At 35.5% G+C, this 17,458-nt stretch overlaps 2 protein-coding genes and 1 long non-coding RNA gene across 9 annotated transcripts; 1 reads left to right on the top strand and 2 right to left on the bottom strand.

Moving 5' to 3' along the window:
* Positions 1–238: 238 nt before the first annotated feature.
* Positions 239–9,068, bottom strand: Na (sodium leak channel non-selective protein na). 4 transcript variants are annotated; one of them, XM_076897718.1, is made up of 29 exons: positions 8,885–9,068; positions 8,498–8,631; positions 8,169–8,354; positions 7,879–8,102; positions 7,522–7,796; positions 7,192–7,439; positions 6,723–7,112; positions 6,409–6,600; positions 6,030–6,167; positions 5,739–5,945; positions 5,468–5,664; positions 5,263–5,385; positions 4,975–5,148; positions 4,691–4,870; positions 4,298–4,550; positions 4,050–4,217; positions 3,635–3,843; positions 3,432–3,552; positions 3,235–3,368; positions 2,991–3,156; positions 2,545–2,739; positions 2,212–2,429; positions 1,728–1,951; positions 1,498–1,634; positions 1,279–1,415; positions 1,054–1,210; positions 830–946; positions 557–731; positions 239–479 (listed from the first exon to the last, which is right to left on the bottom strand). In XM_076897718.1, the coding sequence occupies exons 2-29, from the start codon at positions 8,600–8,602 to the stop codon at positions 301–303; spliced, it is 5,229 nt and encodes a 1,742-aa protein (XP_076753833.1). In that variant the 5' UTR covers positions 8,603–8,631; positions 8,885–9,068; the 3' UTR covers positions 239–300. The 4 variants fall into 4 exon arrangements, 3 of the variants coding, with proteins under 3 accessions (XP_076753833.1, XP_076753835.1, XP_076753834.1); XM_076897720.1 differs by having other exon boundaries at positions 239–446; XM_076897719.1 differs by having other exon boundaries at positions 557–728.
* On the top strand, positions 4,534–6,166 carry LOC143425161 (uncharacterized). The gene is made up of 3 exons (XR_013102011.1): positions 4,534–4,664; positions 4,728–4,884; positions 6,033–6,166. It is a non-coding gene; the product is annotated as an uncharacterized LOC143425161 (long non-coding RNA).
* A 475-nt stretch (positions 9,069–9,543) lies between the features above and the next one.
* LOC143425142 (ATP-binding cassette sub-family C member 5-like) lies at positions 9,544–16,989 on the bottom strand. Of its 4 annotated transcripts, XM_076897683.1 has the most exons (24): positions 16,907–16,989; positions 16,679–16,828; positions 16,249–16,407; positions 15,960–16,107; positions 15,639–15,872; positions 15,398–15,571; positions 15,160–15,307; positions 14,928–15,076; positions 14,648–14,758; positions 14,085–14,195; positions 13,328–13,470; positions 12,793–13,251; positions 12,574–12,700; positions 12,342–12,493; positions 12,143–12,264; positions 11,846–12,033; positions 11,499–11,775; positions 11,260–11,413; positions 11,054–11,182; positions 10,705–10,981; positions 10,469–10,634; positions 10,214–10,397; positions 9,955–10,147; positions 9,544–9,868 (listed from the first exon to the last, which is right to left on the bottom strand). In XM_076897683.1, exons 1-24 carry the CDS (start codon positions 16,978–16,980, stop codon positions 9,605–9,607), a joined length of 4,293 nt encoding a protein of 1,430 aa, XP_076753798.1. In that variant the 5' UTR covers positions 16,981–16,989; the 3' UTR covers positions 9,544–9,604. The 4 variants fall into 4 exon arrangements, with proteins under 4 accessions (XP_076753798.1, XP_076753799.1, XP_076753800.1 ...); XM_076897684.1 differs by lacking the exon at positions 14,085–14,195; XM_076897685.1 differs by lacking the exon at positions 14,648–14,758.
* Between the last annotated feature and the right edge of the window lie 469 nt (positions 16,990–17,458).

Raw genomic sequence — 17,458 nt, 5'->3', positions numbered from 1 at the left:
CTCAGTTAAAAAATCAATACAAATTATTTTCTCTATATATCTCTACATATTTAGCTTTATAAATATCGATGTTTAGAAAACAAGATAAAAAAAGTACACAAAAAATAAATGAATTCTCCTTTCAACTTTTTAATACATTTACAGTTATTGTACCTTTCCTTTCTCCGCATTTCAAAATGTTCTTGCCAGTATCTTGCCTTTAACATAAGTATTATAGGCACATACTTATACCTTCGAGAAACTTACCTCATACAGTATACGTTCTTAAAGTTCATACTCGTTGCAAAATATGATGTTTATTTAAACTTCGTCTTCACTGGACTCGCTACTGTACGCCAACTGTTCCTTCCACCATTCTCGAACCTCTAACATAACGCTTAGAGATTTTGGTACAGTTGCTTTTGCATTGATGGCCTCTCGTTGTTGTCTGGTTGGCTCAGTGCTCTCTGTGAGATGTGCCAAATTATTTTTCGCCGCCGCTTCAAATGGAAAGCCCGCATTGGACAAAAACGCATTAAGAAGAGGTACAAATAGACCAATCTAAAAATATACTTACGTGGTGGTCTGTTATTCTTTTTCTTAGGCGCTACGTTCTTGTCTTTTTCAGATCTAATCGAAGCAGGATCTGACAATGTTGGTGTTAGGTACTTCCTTCCTGATCCACTGCCTATACTGTCAGATCTTGGGAGAACTATTGGTTTCTTTGGTTTATGCCTGGCTCCATCATCCTGCTGGAAATTTATAATAAAGTTGTAAGTAAGTTTTTTGAAAACTATTGCTAACATATAGTTTACTTGTCTCTTTTATTACAATTCAATATAAAATTTACCTTTGTTTCAGCCTCTTCTTCTTTGACCACCTCTTTTCCTTTCTCTTCAATGTGTTCCTGTTGCTGAATCTGTTCAGTATTCGCACGAAGGCCTGCCACAAGACTATTTTGTTGTTTCTGTAACATATGTGTGTCATATGTGATTTGTAAGTCCCTACGATCAGTCTTATTTATATTCAAATTATTTTGCAGATAGTTTCATTAATTTCTCTGTAAACACTGACCCCGCTGGCGCGTATTTTTTTCAGACATCCTTCTAGCCAATTTCTAATGGTTTGCTTAGCAACTTCTTCTTCAATGATGTATTCGAACTCCTCCCTTGCCAATAATTCTTCCAACTGAAGCGCTTTCCGGATGTCGACCGACCGGTAGGACAACATGCTGGAAAGAAGTATGTTTCATGAAATGAGTATCTTACAAAAACGATAGTTAGTTGTATAAAGACTTACTTGATGACATCATGGAAAGTAACATCTTCACCATTGTTTAATTTTTCCAGTTCGTAGCACATGTGCTTGAATAAAAGTCGATCTTTCTGCGGATCAGTCTCTAATCTACCTTTCAATAACCGTAAAATAAACTTCACCTAAAACAAACTGATTTATCATTACTTCTAGTCGATTTACAAAAACATGTACAAACTTATAACAATGTTTTCCTACGCGTACCCGTTTCACAGGTATAAAACCCTTCTGATGATTATCGACGACGTTCCAAGTGTTCTGGAAGTTTCTAATATCAGCGTAAGATAACAAAGCGTCCTCCTCGTTCGAGTAAAATAGAGAAAAGTTCTCCATAATAATAGCTGTTTGCGAGAGATTTAATCCTCGTAGTAACTCATTCCAGAAAAGAAAAATCATTCAGTGTATCTACTTGAGACGGATAGATTGGTACTTACCCACAAGAAGGTTTAAAACAATGTAAGTGATAATGACGTAGAAAGTACAGAAGTAAATTAAAGAAGCATGAAAATTGCCACAATCGGTCTCCCAATAATTAGCAGCCGGGGTGCAATACGGCGGTTGTACCATGCAATCGTGCATTATCTTATTCCAGTCTTCCCCTGTGACAATACGGAAGAGCATAGCAACACCTGTCACAGGTGATTCAAAGTTGGCACGCCTAAATTGACAATTCAATCTCTTTTAGATCTCCTGTTCATACAGCAGAGAAGCCTGCGCCGCTTAATTGTTTGCCAACTCTAGAAAGACTAAACAGTGTGACTTCACAATGGGTCGTACTACGTGCATAGAAATGACAAATCAGAGTGGGTTCCCTCATAGTCCTTTGACGTATGGTAAGAACTTAGAACTTCACCTTTCTAGAGTTAGACGTAACATTTTTAACCCTTCGTTTGATTTCACAGGAATACGTAACATTACCTTCCTATACCTTCACCGTACTTTACAGTTCCAAAAATGATCGTGCCAGCTAACGCGTAAAAAAACACAAGAAGGAACATGCCAAATATAATGAAGAAACTTTTGCAAACGGACACTCCGACCGTTAACATTAACATTTTGAGGGTCGTATGCTTGCCAGTGATGGTAAAGAATCTAAGGATCACGACCATAAAGCCAATTACGTATGACAAATCGTTCTGTAAGAAAGGTATACCCGTATCATTACGTTGTCCTCTTTTTAATTTGTTAATTCACATTTATCACGGAACACTGAACGAAGAGACACTTGGATAATAATATTAACCGACGTACCTTCATTGTACAATGAATGACGATCCAAATAACACCCACGACTGTCACAAGCAAATCATATCTGTTTCTTCTGGACTGCCAATAGCCACGTGGTGTAAAAGCAATGTTTTTCATGATTACTTCCACAAGAAAGATCAGTGTCAGAATCGTGGACACCGTAGCGAGTGCTTCCGTGTGTTCCTCCTCGATTCTCCACTTAAAGGTGAGGGGCGGGGAAAAATACAAAAATGTTCATTAAACGTAAAAAAAGAGCACATGTCGTTTTACTTTTACCACGGCCTAATGGTAGCCGGTAAGGAACAAATGATTCAAGGTAACAGTCATTGAATCCTGTCCTTTCAGAAAAGTAAATTCATTGAATTTTGTGGGATTGATGTTGACATTGATAGTGTATTTTATGTATTGTTATTATCCGGAAGAATTAGAATAAAAATGATTCAACTCACTGAGACACAGAGAAGAGCACTGTTTATGAGCACCATGACCGCGATAAATCTTTTAAAATAGATATTCTGAGTGATATCGTAGATGAACGCTCTGAATTTCTTTCCATCTGGTCTAGGTGGTAAATGCAACGGTTGCGCGATTTTTAGTCGCTTCTTTAAGTCACACCTATTCGAATCATAATATATGTTTGTTTATACTTAGCACGTGCCACTCGGGTAAGTTCATATTAAGTTAGTTAATTACCATCGTCTTTGATCAACCGTAAGTAACGCCGTTCCCTTGTTTTCAGAATAATTAGCAATAACAACACCAACGAACAAAGTCAAGCCAATCATACAGCCCAGAAAAATATAGATATGAATATAAATAGCGTGGACCTAGAAGAATCATCGAATATCGTCATTTTACAAACGCGATTAAATGTAATAAGAATGACTTACGGGACCAAGGGCTTTGATAAGCACGTCTCGAACGTCTAGCCAACCTTTAAACGAAAGTACCTCGAAAAGTGCCATTAGTGCGTCACCGATATTGTCGAAATTAAATCTTCTGGGATTAGCCCTAAAAGATTTCAGAGTCGGCTTAAAAGCATCCTTCACGTTAGACGAGTTTAAATCTTATATTTCTTCTGTAATTAGCCTACCAGACGCGTGGTACTAATATAGATGGATAGCTTTCATTTTCGCCGGGCTTCAGTTTCATTTTTGTCACGAAAACTCTCCTCATGAATACTCCAACGCAATCCTCTCGTTTCAGGATAGTGGGATCGTTGCAACGAGCTAATCTACCACCATAAAGTTGTACACCATAACTTGCGAATATGAACATCAGCAAAATTAACAGAGTGGACACCTAAAAGGCTTCTTATTCATTTTTCGTCTGAACTCTATCGAACGTACGATTCGCATACATAGGATGTAACAGGATGAACCGATGAAATATCCTACGCTTTCAGTTTATTATTACATCTAAAATCATCGTATATCCGGTTGCACCACACATCCTGCCACATCGTGTATCCAAGAAACGTTAGGAAACTTCCCGTTAGAATTATTTACCAGTAAGATTTCTTTGAACCCTCTGCACAACTCGTAAACGACTTTTCTCATGTGCGGTACGAGAGTGAAAATTCTCAGTGGTCTGACACAACGTAATATCATGAGAAGTTGTGCGCCAGAATTCGGTGGCACGCTCTTCGGCATCCAACAAAGGAATACAAGGCTGACCTGAACGTTTACTGAATTAGTATAAAAAGTTGACCACTGCTCATTGGACAGCAAGAATATAATCTTTCGCCAACACATACGACATAGATGAAAACGTCTAAAACGGAGGCGACGTCTTTGATGTACGCTTTCGGAGTGAAAAATAGCCCGTCCGCTAGAATCTTGAGCGCCAGCTCGATACTCATGAAGATCACGAAACCGTATTCAGCAATCTGCAACGCTGGGATCTCCATCACGCGATACCGCGGTGTCTCGAACATCATGGAAATGCAGGACATGGTTGTAGCGAAGATCATTACCCAATCGAGGTACGTGACCAAGCCAAGGAAATTGCTACAAAGCGTGTGATCATAATATAACTATAATTTAATACATGTTCGTAACTTCTTTCCCTCTTTTCTTGTACTCTTCAACTTCAAGCAATAACTCTAAGCCGTATCAAAGCAGGTATGTTTTTAATTGAAAGCACTTACTGCAGGCTCTTGTATTGAACTTTCCTCTCTTTTCCAGTTAACGGATCTTTCACGTTCGTATCGTACCTCGCGTAAACAAGCGACTGACAAATTTTACGAAATTTACTCTCGCGTGGTACTGCGAACAGCGGCGTATCGAAGAACGGATGATTCTCGCGCAAATCTTCCTCGCGTTGATTTCTACGTAAGTGCAAGTACGTGGTAAGCAGTTCATTTGGAAGGTAGAAAGAGTGTAAAGTGTTAGAGAGGACTCAGTGAAGGGGCGCAATTGTTGCAACTCTTACCTTCGCATCTCTGCCTGCTGCCGCTTAGCTTGCAACAATTTAATGTCCAAATCATGCGGTCTACTGCGAGAAGAACTAACTCTGTTTATACCTCCGATATCACCATTTTCCATAAGGTGTTCGTACGTTTGTTTCAACTTGATCGATCCGCTACGAACGCTCCTTCTAATCGACCTGTTACAACAAAAAAATGCAAAACACACGTACAACATTCAACGTTTATATCTCTCATGATTCTTCAGAGAATTGCATTTAAAGTTGAAAAATTCCACTTTGTTAAGAACTTACTTTTTTTGATCAATGCGCAATTGTTTTGCGCTACTGACAGTGCCCTGTGGCTTCAACAAACCTTTTCCTGGCACTGGTATCATAGCAGAATCACCTAGTAGTAATCTTTGGTTGTTCGAATCACTAGGAAATAATATATGTATGTTTAACATAAAATGTAAAAGTGCACGAGTAATTTAACAAGAGCGTTACATTTTATCCTCACTTTATAATGTAGATAACAGCTGCTTTTTTAAGGCTGGTAACAACATTTCTTACTTTTGGTGGATTATTTAAAATTTTTACTGGACGTTGTTTTCTGTATATCATTTTCGAATCAAATGTTTCATTGATTTTTTTCACTCCTTCATTTTCCTCGTTTTCCATCTCAAATACAAACTGTCTCATAAAACTTTCACGGACCTAAGTTAGAGACGTACGTGAAAATGTTTTATTCGTAATTATAAATAGTAAACCGCGTAGATGATAAATGATACCTTTGGAAGATTAAAATCCGATGGCACTTTGTGTAAGCACGTCATTTGTGGACTGTCGGGAAATTTCTCAAATATCCTTAATCTAAACGGCAGAGTTTCCTTTATTTCTGCGCTTTGTTCCCGAAATTTTAATTGCTTTAGCTTCTTGATATCTTCATCAAGTTCAAGATTATCCAATATTACAGCCACGAACAAACTTAACACAATCTTGAAAATACCAATGAAATATTTTTCAGTATATAAATTATACTTAATATGGCACTATCTAAATACAATTTTTATGTTCTTTACCAGGGTGACAAAAAGGTGGTACAAAATAAAATACATAGCAACAAGGGGAGCCATTGTTTCATGCGTTCTCAGCATTGTTTCATCCATTACGTCTACCCAAGCTTCTTGGGTCAAGATTTGAAACATGGACATGAATGCCTAAAAGGTACTTTTAGTCAGCGCATAAATTCAATTGAATAGTCAATCATATTATGACCATACAAGAAAAATCTGCTAACCAGAAGTCCAGTTTTGATTCTGTTACAGTTACATTCATGAGTATTGCACACTGTTTAGAAAGTGAAACGTTTTAAAAAAAAGAAGAAAACGGTAATAAACATTTTCTTTAATGGATTTACAATTAGAAAGATCTTCCTTGTATGTTCATGACAATTCTTACCTCTGGAAACGTTTCGAACTTCGTGAAGTCACGAAGAAAGCAGAAAAGTTGCATAGAAATACTGGACGATATGACCAACAAGCACATGGTAAAAATGATGAGGCTTCCTAATTTCTTTCCAGGTCCAAATATTTTGTACACGAAATCTTCGAGCATAGGCGATGCCTTGATCAGCCTGACTACTCTGAGAACCTAATCGCAAAAGCAATACCGTATCAGTTTATCACCTCATACCACTACTAATCATTCTCTCCTCCACTTTAACTAATTAAACTTGTTCTGTTTTAGGGCTGAACGAAAGTTGATATAGAAACCTGAAAATACGTGAGTCCAGAAAGATAGAAGAACGGTATGATGTGTAGGGTTGTACCAATTGCCAGCAGTAGCTCGAATTTGTGTATCGAATGCTTGTAATAGCTGCGGAATCCGAGACACCAGATTTTGAACAACGTCTCGAGGTCCAGGAATATCGTGAACGCGATCTCGGCGTAGTAATACTTGTCGTAGTACGTGTGCCTTGGCTTTTCGTCGTGTTTGAAACTCATTGTCGCAGTGGTGATGCCGTTCGCTAAAATCGCGCACATCACTACCATGCGGAAGTGAGGTGATCTGAGGATAGCGTGACATATAGGTGAAGCCAGTCCACCGTGTTTGTTCTCGTCCAAAGTAACTAGTTTCCAACCGTTGTCGTCACCGGTTAATATCTACATTAAAAAGATAAGGAACCCCATTATCCATTTCATACAAGTACAATCCAATGTAATGTTTAAAACAATTACTAACTTGTGACGCTGTATTATTACTGATGTGTCCTCTGACACCCCACATCTGCTGAAACTGCACTCGTATCTCATTAAAAGTCTCCGTAATTACGGCTATGAAGACGTTCTTCACGAGCCAGGCTAAGAAGAATATCATTGTGCTGAAGTAAAGAACCGCACGCCAAGCGGGTAAACTATCTATGGCACGGTACATGATAAAAACCCATCCCTCTTGCGAAGCTGCTTGGTAGACAGTAAAAATACTCGTAGCTAGAGAAACAATGTTATTTCGATTATTATAATTATTATAATACATTACTTGCAATTATACAAAGGGTGTTTGTGTTATTACCAAATTCATCGAAGCCGTTGAAACCCATGATGTACTTGGACAACTGAAGTTTCATGCATGTCATTCCCTCTGGACATTGGTATCCTGACTCAGGATCGGTAGAGCAAAAAGTATCGGGAATGGCCAAGCTATTTATAGTTATGTGCCTCGAATCTGTAGTATTTAGAACACAATGGTTTTTCAATTCACCGAAAAATTGAACGCCCAGAAGCCCATAAAGGGACATGAAGAAAAGGAAGAAAAGAGTCACGTTGTATATCTGTTGACTCGAACGCCTGAAATCACGAATGACACAATGAGTATCAAACTCGATGAATTCGCTGTGCCGTCGAAATTGCGTGTACACTTGTGACTCACTTAAAAATTTGATTAATTCTAGCTTTCGGCATAGAGAACTTAAGGAAGACTCGTAGAAAGCGTATCATGATCAATGGTCGTGGTGCCCGTAATATCGAGACGTAACTAAACTCTAAAACGAAGCCCAGCATCTCGAACATTTGCAGAACTACAGACAACCACAGGAAAATGACCATACTTCCATCGAATTGGCACCAATGATCTTTCAAGTAAGACTTTTCCTTCTAGAATCGAGCAGTTATTAATTTATGTATATCATTCTACAAACTTACTAGCGTTGTACAAATCACCTCCATTATGCCTCTTATGTGCATCTTGGCAATCATTTCAGCAGTGAACAAGAATGTTATAACTAAATCGCATATGAAGGTAACGTATTGAAGAGCTGGAAGTCTTTCAAAAGTCTTTGGAGTGTTCAAGCAAACAGATAGTAAAGACACCAGGGCACAAGACCTCATCAACCTTCTCACCCATAGCTGTAACAATTGGGTAATTGTTAATTATGGACTGCAGAAATTTAAATGTGTAAAAGGTATACATTCAGAATGCACGCATTATTAGGAAATATACAAAGTATCCAGAACTGATTTATTCAGAAAGAAATATATTTAGATATTACTTTGTTCACCCATTCTATGTCAGCGCTCTCATTGAGGGACTCTTCTGGCCCATAATCGGCCAAGACGGGTTCCCCTTTGAGGCTCTGCTTGCGCCCCAGCATCATAATAGGAATTATGTTCGCAATGGTGAGGCCTGTAATTAATGATTTTAAAATAGACGTGAATATTCATTGATCAGAACGAGAAACAGCACGCTCAAATGTACTATTCTTATGTTACTATCAAAACAGCCATGTTATTACAAAGTTGTAATGTCTAACAAACTTCTTAAATAACTGCAATATTTGTAGGAATCCGTAATGCATATTTTCAATCTTGATTATTATTATTAATCGTCGTAGTTGACATAATAATGATTTAATTAATACAGTTAGACGATGACCTACCTTTTTTTCAACAATTTGGACGACGACAAAATCTGCCTTTACGGCAATTCATATAGACTACATTTCAGTATAAAGCAACGATAAAATCTTAACGTGTAATAAACATCTTACTAGTAACAACAAACTGGCGGCATGGCGGTGAACATTTTTTGGTTCAGTTCTGAGCTTTTCCAGCGATAGCGAAAGCTCGTGGCGAGCATGAGCAGTAGTGACATTATCATCGCTGGCAAATCAATATTTCAAACTGTATGTAAACCCGCGCAAACGAATGACACGATTCGATCTCTTTTAGATCTATCAAAAGCCTTTGGAAAACGTGTATCGCAATTGCATATTTAAGAAATTAACATTTTTATTTGAAAATAATTCCATACAATATATTAATTTGTAATAAGATACAGTATTGTTTTATAGTTAGCTAACGTAATGTGTTACAATATTGAAAAATAATCGCTTTGCTTTTTCAATGTTAGTTTTGATTTCAAAAATAATTGATACAATTTATATAATATTAGTGTCTTTTAAAGAATATCTTCATTCTTTTTCATTTCTATATGGTCGTTTTTATATGTTAAACCGATGGTTTACAACACAAATATGTTTCTTTATACTACACATACATCTACTAAATAGTATGTGACACCGTAAATACTTTTGTTCATTGTGAAACACAGTATTATGTTGTAAACCATCGGGATGTAATACTAACGCTAATATTAATTAGTTTTCTTTTATGTTCTTTTCTGCTGATACCATCATTTTAGAAAACTCTGAATTTGGATCTGACAATAGTACAGAGGGCACGTCAAATTCAACTATTTGTCCATTTTTCATGACGATAATGCGATTGCATGAAATAACAGTCTTTAAACGGTGGGCTATGGTTAATACGGTACACCTCGAGAATTCATTTTGTATCGTGTTCTGTACAGCGGCTTCAGTTTCTGGATCAACGGCAGCTGTTGCTTCGTCCAGTATTAATACCTAAAATTGTGTTACAAATAATAAAAAACGAAAGGGAAGAAATCAATACACTCTAATTGATACAGAAACTTTGTTAAAAATCTTACTTTGGTATTACGCAAAAGCGCTCTTGATAAACAGAGTAATTGCCTCTCGCCAACGCTTAAGTTATTTCCTCCAACTTCGACCAAGGCATCCAATTGTCCTGGCATAGCTTCAATTTTCCTCTTCAATTCTGTTTTTTCTAAGACGCTCCAGATTTCATGGTCACTATGTTGCTTGGAAGGATCCAAATTTGATCTGCAATAAAATTACAGATTGTATGTAATGTTTGAATTCATATTCAGCCGATTTCATTCTGACTACCGTATAGTTCCGCTAAATAAGACAGGATCTTGAGGAATTATAGATAATTTGTTTCTTAGTAAATCCAACTTCACTTTTGTTACATCTATACCATCGATCTTAATTTTTCCTGCAGAAATTTCGACTAATCGGAACAAAGCAACAATAAGAGAGCTTTTCCCAGCTCCTGTTCTTCCCACAATACCTATAATTTATTACATTGGATTAAAAACCATCGTTATCAAATCGTCGAATTACAATGCACTGTGACACTACCTATATGTTCTCCAGGTTCAGTAGCGAACGAAATATTATGTAATACAGGTGACAGTTCCTTCCTATACTTCAATTGGACTTTACGAAATTCTAATTTGCCCTCCACAGGCCATTCGTGTGGAGGGTTAATGGCATTTTCCTCAAATGTTTCTTCTTTTGGCAATGTCTGTACAACATGAATATGAATAGTCTTATAATTTAATTTCCTACTACAATGTTGTTATGTATTCATTTACCTTTAAGTAATAACTTATTCTTTCGACACTTATAAATCGAGTCTCTGTTTCAGCCATTAGTCTCACAGTATATTGAAAAACGCCAGTCATTTGCATTGCGTATGCCATGGCCAAGCCCGCAAGGGCTGGAGGTATCTGATTTCTAAGTGCTATCACGAGAAACGCGGTAATAGAAGAAGAAGCGATTGCTAAACTGTCCAGTCTTATTGCTGACCATCTCATAACGGACTGGCACAAGTAAAGACACAAATTATTCAAGTCAAATAATTCCTCGAATCTAAAATACAGTAATTTATGATTATGTTTTAGTAGTTTTACTAATTTAGGATGTTATTTGAAGAAGACATACTTGTTTAGAAATGCTTTTTCTTTTTGGAATGCGTGAATGGTATTCAGGCCGTGAATGGTGGTCGTAATAAAGCTCAAAACGGGAGATCGCGAAGTGCTCTCCATTCGCTTAAAGTCTCTCATTGCAACTCTGAAAAATTTTGTCTTCTATTACATTCAACGATGGTAAACGTCAGAATTTTTTGATTGAAAAATAATTAATCTCACCTAAAGATCTTACTGATGTAAAAGAATATGGTAGCGAGGACAATTAACGGTAGGGTAAACCAAGGTACTATTGCGCATATAAATATAATAGCAAAGCTGCAGGTGAAAATGTTCTGCACCATGTTCTCTACAGATATCGGTATATAATTATCCACTGTAATGAAAATGAAGTGATTAGAAAAACATAGTTGCGTTGACCAATCGCAGAATATTTAATAGTACTTTGTTGAAAGTCTCACCCTCGTCGACGTCACGACTGAAAATATTCTGTATTCTTCCAACAGGAGTAGTTTCGAAAAACGTCACTGTTGATTTGATCATTTTTTTAAAAACTTTGTTATGCAACGTTGTTGAAGCGCTTATCGTGGTATATGTAATAACCAAACCGCGCAGCAGACTCGTCAATAAAATTATTCCAATGCAATTAACATAAATACTTTGATAATACGAATAGTCGGGATTATCGTTCAAATTGTCTGATATTATGGTTTCATTAGTATTGGGGTCGGTGATATTCTTAAAGAGAAGAGAACAATGTATAATAGAAGGATATAATATTGTGATCAAAGTGGAGAAAGATATTTACTCCGCCACCAGCTTTAATCCACGTGGCTAACCACCAGGTACTAAACGCACCACTTCCAACGTTTAAGAAGAGTGTAAAAAATACTAAAACAGCTACAAAATAACCACCAGCAGATTTCACATATACATGATATGTATACGGTTTCACGGTACCGATTACCATATTTTCTTGTGTCATAAGAGTTGTTCCTAAACAATAAACTTAGACTTAGGTAAAGGCTTATATTGAGATTTATCGAGACTTCCAAGTTTTGATTATTAATAAGATGGAAGATATGAATCTTTTTTACATGCACACCTTCACCTATTTTCTGTGACACTTCGGTACTTTCATTATTATCTGCTACATTATGTCCCGTCTGTTTTGTCAAATCGTTGTTAGATTCTCGACTATTTGTTTGAATCGGTTTCGTGTCTTCACTAATAAAATTGAAAATTAATCGTGGTTGTTAAGATTGCAAAAATTCACGATTTTTAAAAATGTATAGGATGCACACCTCCTTGGAGATTCAAGTTTCTCTGTTTTTAATGAGGTACTTTCCACCATTGAAGCATACTCTTTATTTAATTGCATTAATTCGTCATGCGTACCCTGTTCTATAATTCGACCTTTACACATTAAATAAACTTGGTCGCAGTGTTTTAAAAACTGCAATCAATAAAAATGTGTCTATTAAATATGTACACGTGTACACGCGTTGATTATAATTGAACATAATTAAGACATACTTGCACCTGATGCGTTACGAAGATAACGCATTTATCCTTAAGTGCTCCAAGAATTAAATTCTTAAAAATGTAAGTGCTCACGTGTATGTCTACTGCGCTCAATGGGTCGTCCAAAAAATAAATATCCCTTAAGAAGACAAAAATAAATATATAAAAAATTACGAATTATTAATACATAGATGTATTCGAAAGCAAAGGGTGGATAAAAGGAATACTCACCGATTAGCATAAAAGGCCCTGGCAAGAGCGACTCTTTGTTTCTGTCCACCTGATAAATTTACACCCCTTTCACCAATCTCGGTTTCATCTCCACCAGGTAGTATGTTCAGATCATCTTTCAAACTGCAGACTGTTAATGCCTGATAATATCGAGTGGTATCAAGCTGATTACCAAATAATATATTCTCCCTAAAGGTCGCATTAACGATCCACGGTTGTTGGCTAACATAAGCGCATGAACCTTCTCTCAAAATATGACCATTTGTCATTTTTAACTGTCCCAGAGCAGCAAGTAAGAGACTAGATTTTCCGCTTCCAACATGACCGCAAATTCCTATTAATCCACCCTTTGCTGCTTCAAATGTAATATCAGAGAGTACTTCCACGTATTCCATTTCTTTGGTCGGTTCGTTGAGTCTTGTTAATTCAACTTTATCTTTTACATATGACGAAATTTTCCTGCAGAAAACGGTTTTAACGAAATAATGAAAAATAACAATAAATATAAATATGCTAATTAAAAAAAAAGACTCACTTTTTCTCTTTAGCACTCGTTAGCTGATTAGCGTGAAAAGTAGAATTTTCGTAAACGAATATACCATTAGCAATAGCTACAGCTTGAGATCGCACGATTGGTTTCGATACGTGACATGTGTGCTCTTCTAAAAGCAATACAGTCTGCACAAATATTACTAATTATTAAAGGTGAATGTTGAAATAATACGTGATTTCTGATTTTTAAATCAGTGAGTATACAAGCAGAAGAAAACCAAAAAATCAACTCTAATTAAATATTCAAAGCTTTCATAGTTCAGCACAATGCAGTTATTACTGCCAAGACATTCAAATGTTAGCCGTATGCTTTATAAAATTTAATAAAATAACAATTAGTAATATATCATTCGTTCCTGATATTGTTTAGTGTAGCACTAGTTAGTGTAATATAGCTGAAATGTTATGATAATTTTTCCAAACGGACACGGCTTACACTTGAAAAAATTAGTAACAACAACAATTGCAATTAGTTTTAATGACAAAGATTAAAGTGTTAGTACAAAGTGCATTCATACATCATTTCATACTGGCTTTAAAGCAAAGTAGATTACCAAAGCATTTCTGCTAATGATGCATTTCTTAACAGCGTACAAAACATTTTCGTTTATGATAAAAGCGGCGGCAAGTTCTATTTTCAGTATAATGCAAATGTAATTAGCAAAATAATTGATTTCGTAGTTCTATCATAATAATTGTTTAACCATTACAAATTAAGATAATTAGGCGGAAATAAACACCTGAAATCTGTTGAGTGTTATGCGTGACTCGGCAATATTAACTAAGGCCACTTGTAAAAACATGAAAGAGGATCGAAATTGAGAATTGAGTAATGATACAAAAGGAAACACCTGCAAAAATAATATATTATCATTTAAAACAGGAAATACTGCTAATTAGTCTCGAACACTTGCATTCTAATATCGAGTATTTCTTAAACATAAATTTGCGTACTAATACCGCAAGGAGGAGTAAGAGAAAAAGCAATTGTTTCATATATATGTTTACACAATTACGCAGCACTTTCCTCTTTACACGTGCAAGCTATCAACCATTTACCACTGTTATTCGAGATGAAGTACATATTATTAATAAAACAACTCCCGTACACATTTTATATAAAATATTTTTCGTCCGATTCTTTTAATTATTTAAAAGATACATTTTCCTTTAATATAAGACACACGGGAATTTGCTTGCTAATAATAAGTACGACAAATCCACCCAATTAAGTTAAAACTTAAATGCAAATTATATGACACCTTCCAACTACAGTGTAATCGAATTGTAAACTTTCGGAAACCTTGATTCTTCTAAGAGCAATACGAGCGTCGATAAAATATCTTGTAGAATCCTTAAGTGAAGTGAGTGCCATTCTCAGCATATTTCCAAAAAATGTTGTAATTGGGAAAGCCTACAATATATATCCCATTCAATGTAACACTCCTTTCTCATGGCCTTAATATGGCACTAATTGCAGGATTTCAGAACATAGAGTATGATTACTTATTCTAATATTCCTCCGGAAAGACTAATTCTTTTTCGAACAGAATTCACGGACTAATATATATATACATATATACCTGAGCAGCAGTTAAATTACTGCCTGTAGATAAATGAGTTAGAAAGGTAATAATTGCGGATATCATAGGCACAGCTGGTGTTAAAGAAATGGCAAGGCTTTGAAAATAGACAGTCTTATGTAGCCAACGTTCCTCCTTTTTTCGTATATCTACAATAAATGTAATACGTTAAATTTAATACAATACTACTTTTTAGAATGGAGTCGATCAGCTTTAAAAACAACAAACATACCAAGAAGTTTATGACTAAAGTATTTCTCCCATGAACACATTTTGATTAACTTTATACACTCTAAAATTTCGTTCATTAATTTCACTCGCATATCCGTAATGATGACTGACTTAGAACGAAAATGTCCAACTACGCGTGATATCAAATACTGTACAGAAAAATATTGTACGATACAATTTTAAATAGCATGAAGATAGCAATTAAATTTTAACTGGGCAAAGATATTGATTTAACGTACCTGACAAGGATAAAATACAAGAAATGTAAAGATCCCAAGAAGAGCTAATGGACTAAATACCCATAACATATAAGCTACACCACAGGTAATAATTATTGGACCACTGATTATCATGGGCCCATAAATGACAACATCGAAAAGTCTTTGACTGTCATTAGTGAACAAGTTAGTCAGCTAAAATTGCAATACCATGATAAATATCAAATTGAATTATAGTAGTATGATATACTGAGAAACTTACCTCTCCTGTACTTTTACTTCCAAAGCTATTCAGTCTAATGATTTTCTTATATAAAAGAGTTGTGCAGGCAGATTTTAATCTAAGTGCTGTTCTAATATTAGTGTTCCAAGTCCAATTGAAAAATACTGTTCGTGAAAGATCACAGCATAATAGTAACAGTGCCCATTTTACACCTGTCCACGCATCTTCTTCTGGTGATTGAATGTGTTCTAGAACTTTTTTCATCAATATCATCTAAAATTGAAAGATAATAAAAACGATAAAACTATACAGATAGTATACTATAAAATATATATTCTACATGAAGCTAAAAAAACATACAGAACTTATAAATCCACATATTGTTGAACAACTTAAAAAGAACCAAGCTATACATATCCTTGTTCTCACAAATCTCCAAGCCACGCTCGGAAATGATGCCAAAAGTGGACCATGTTTATCTAACTCCTCTTGCCAAAGTGTTTCCAACCTAAAATGAAATTTTTCGCCAAATTTCATAAAGCAAAAACCTTGATCACAAATTATTAGGTTGTATATGTTTGTTCAAAATAAATTATACCCTTCATATAAATGATTATAATATTCTTACACTCAAATATAACATATTTACCTGTGTGCATTGTACTTTGAAGACTCGTAAGTAGAAATATATGGTATATCAATAAGATCAATACCCTTTTTATATGCTTTCCATATATATGGCGTAACCCATGTATAAAAAATGTAAGAAAATAATCCAGCATTATCAGCTGGCATGCTTTCTTTATCTCTAAAACATACGATAGAAATAATAATGTACATACATAAAAGAAATAATGTTTTATCTTAAAAATAAATCTGTTAAATGTAAATGTTTAGTCAGTTTCTATATTATTTGCAATACACTTGCAGAATGTCTACAGACACTCTACTTTAACAACAAAACAAATATGTATTAGAAGTAATATATACAAACTAAAAGAAGAAATCACAGATAACTGCAATATCCTTATTATTTAAAACCGACACAACATTTAAGTACCAAATATCTCAAAACACACCGCTTCTTGTGCCTTATTGGTATAAGATTCCTTAGCGCAGGATTGTATCGACTCATCTCAGTCCTTTTTCTATATTCTACTGATATTTTTGGCGAACGTAGATATGCGCTAGGAAGTAAAAAATGCTGCCCCTCGTCAGTGTTCTTGTATCTAAAGAGAAAAATATTTAAAAGACAACACCTTTTAATCATGACTCGACAAAAATAGAAAAGAACTATAATTTCATACCTTTCGCCATTAACATGTGCCTCATTATCCTCCCTTTGGCAACTGCGAACATTGTCCTCTACTCTATCATTCATGATTTCTGTTCAACGCTATGCATCAATTACATGCAACAGAAACAAGATTACAGCAACAAGTATAAATGATAAATTTAAGTTAGCTAAAATTTAAGTAACATGTTAGAAAGAACATAAAATGACTGTTTAATGTGTGTATTTATGATAACGTCGACGCAATGTCTGCAATTGTATTTCGGTAGCATTATCGCTGCGAAACGAGTCTCAATTCAAGAACATTTATCGCTGTCGGTCGAACAATTCCAGTGAAGATCGCTCACGGTCGATTATGTCCGTTTTTTTCACAGCGAAATTAATACTTTTTTATTTCTTTTAATGCGTAGATAAGAAAGAGACGGAGAGATTGGATTCGTTCGATTAGATCGCTGGACAGGTAACAGCGCAGAGTAATTCGGAGCAGTAAGAGACGTTGAGATGCTGATAAAAATCTTATCTATTCTAATCAACAGGTAACGAGGCTGAGCAAACACGAGATTTT

This window comes from Xylocopa sonorina, chromosome 7, assembly GCF_050948175.1.
Source record: "Xylocopa sonorina isolate GNS202 chromosome 7, iyXylSono1_principal, whole genome shotgun sequence".
NCBI classification, from domain to species: Eukaryota; Metazoa; Arthropoda; class Insecta; order Hymenoptera; family Apidae; genus Xylocopa; species Xylocopa sonorina.
This window is presented reverse-complemented; position numbering and strand designations above follow the sequence as displayed.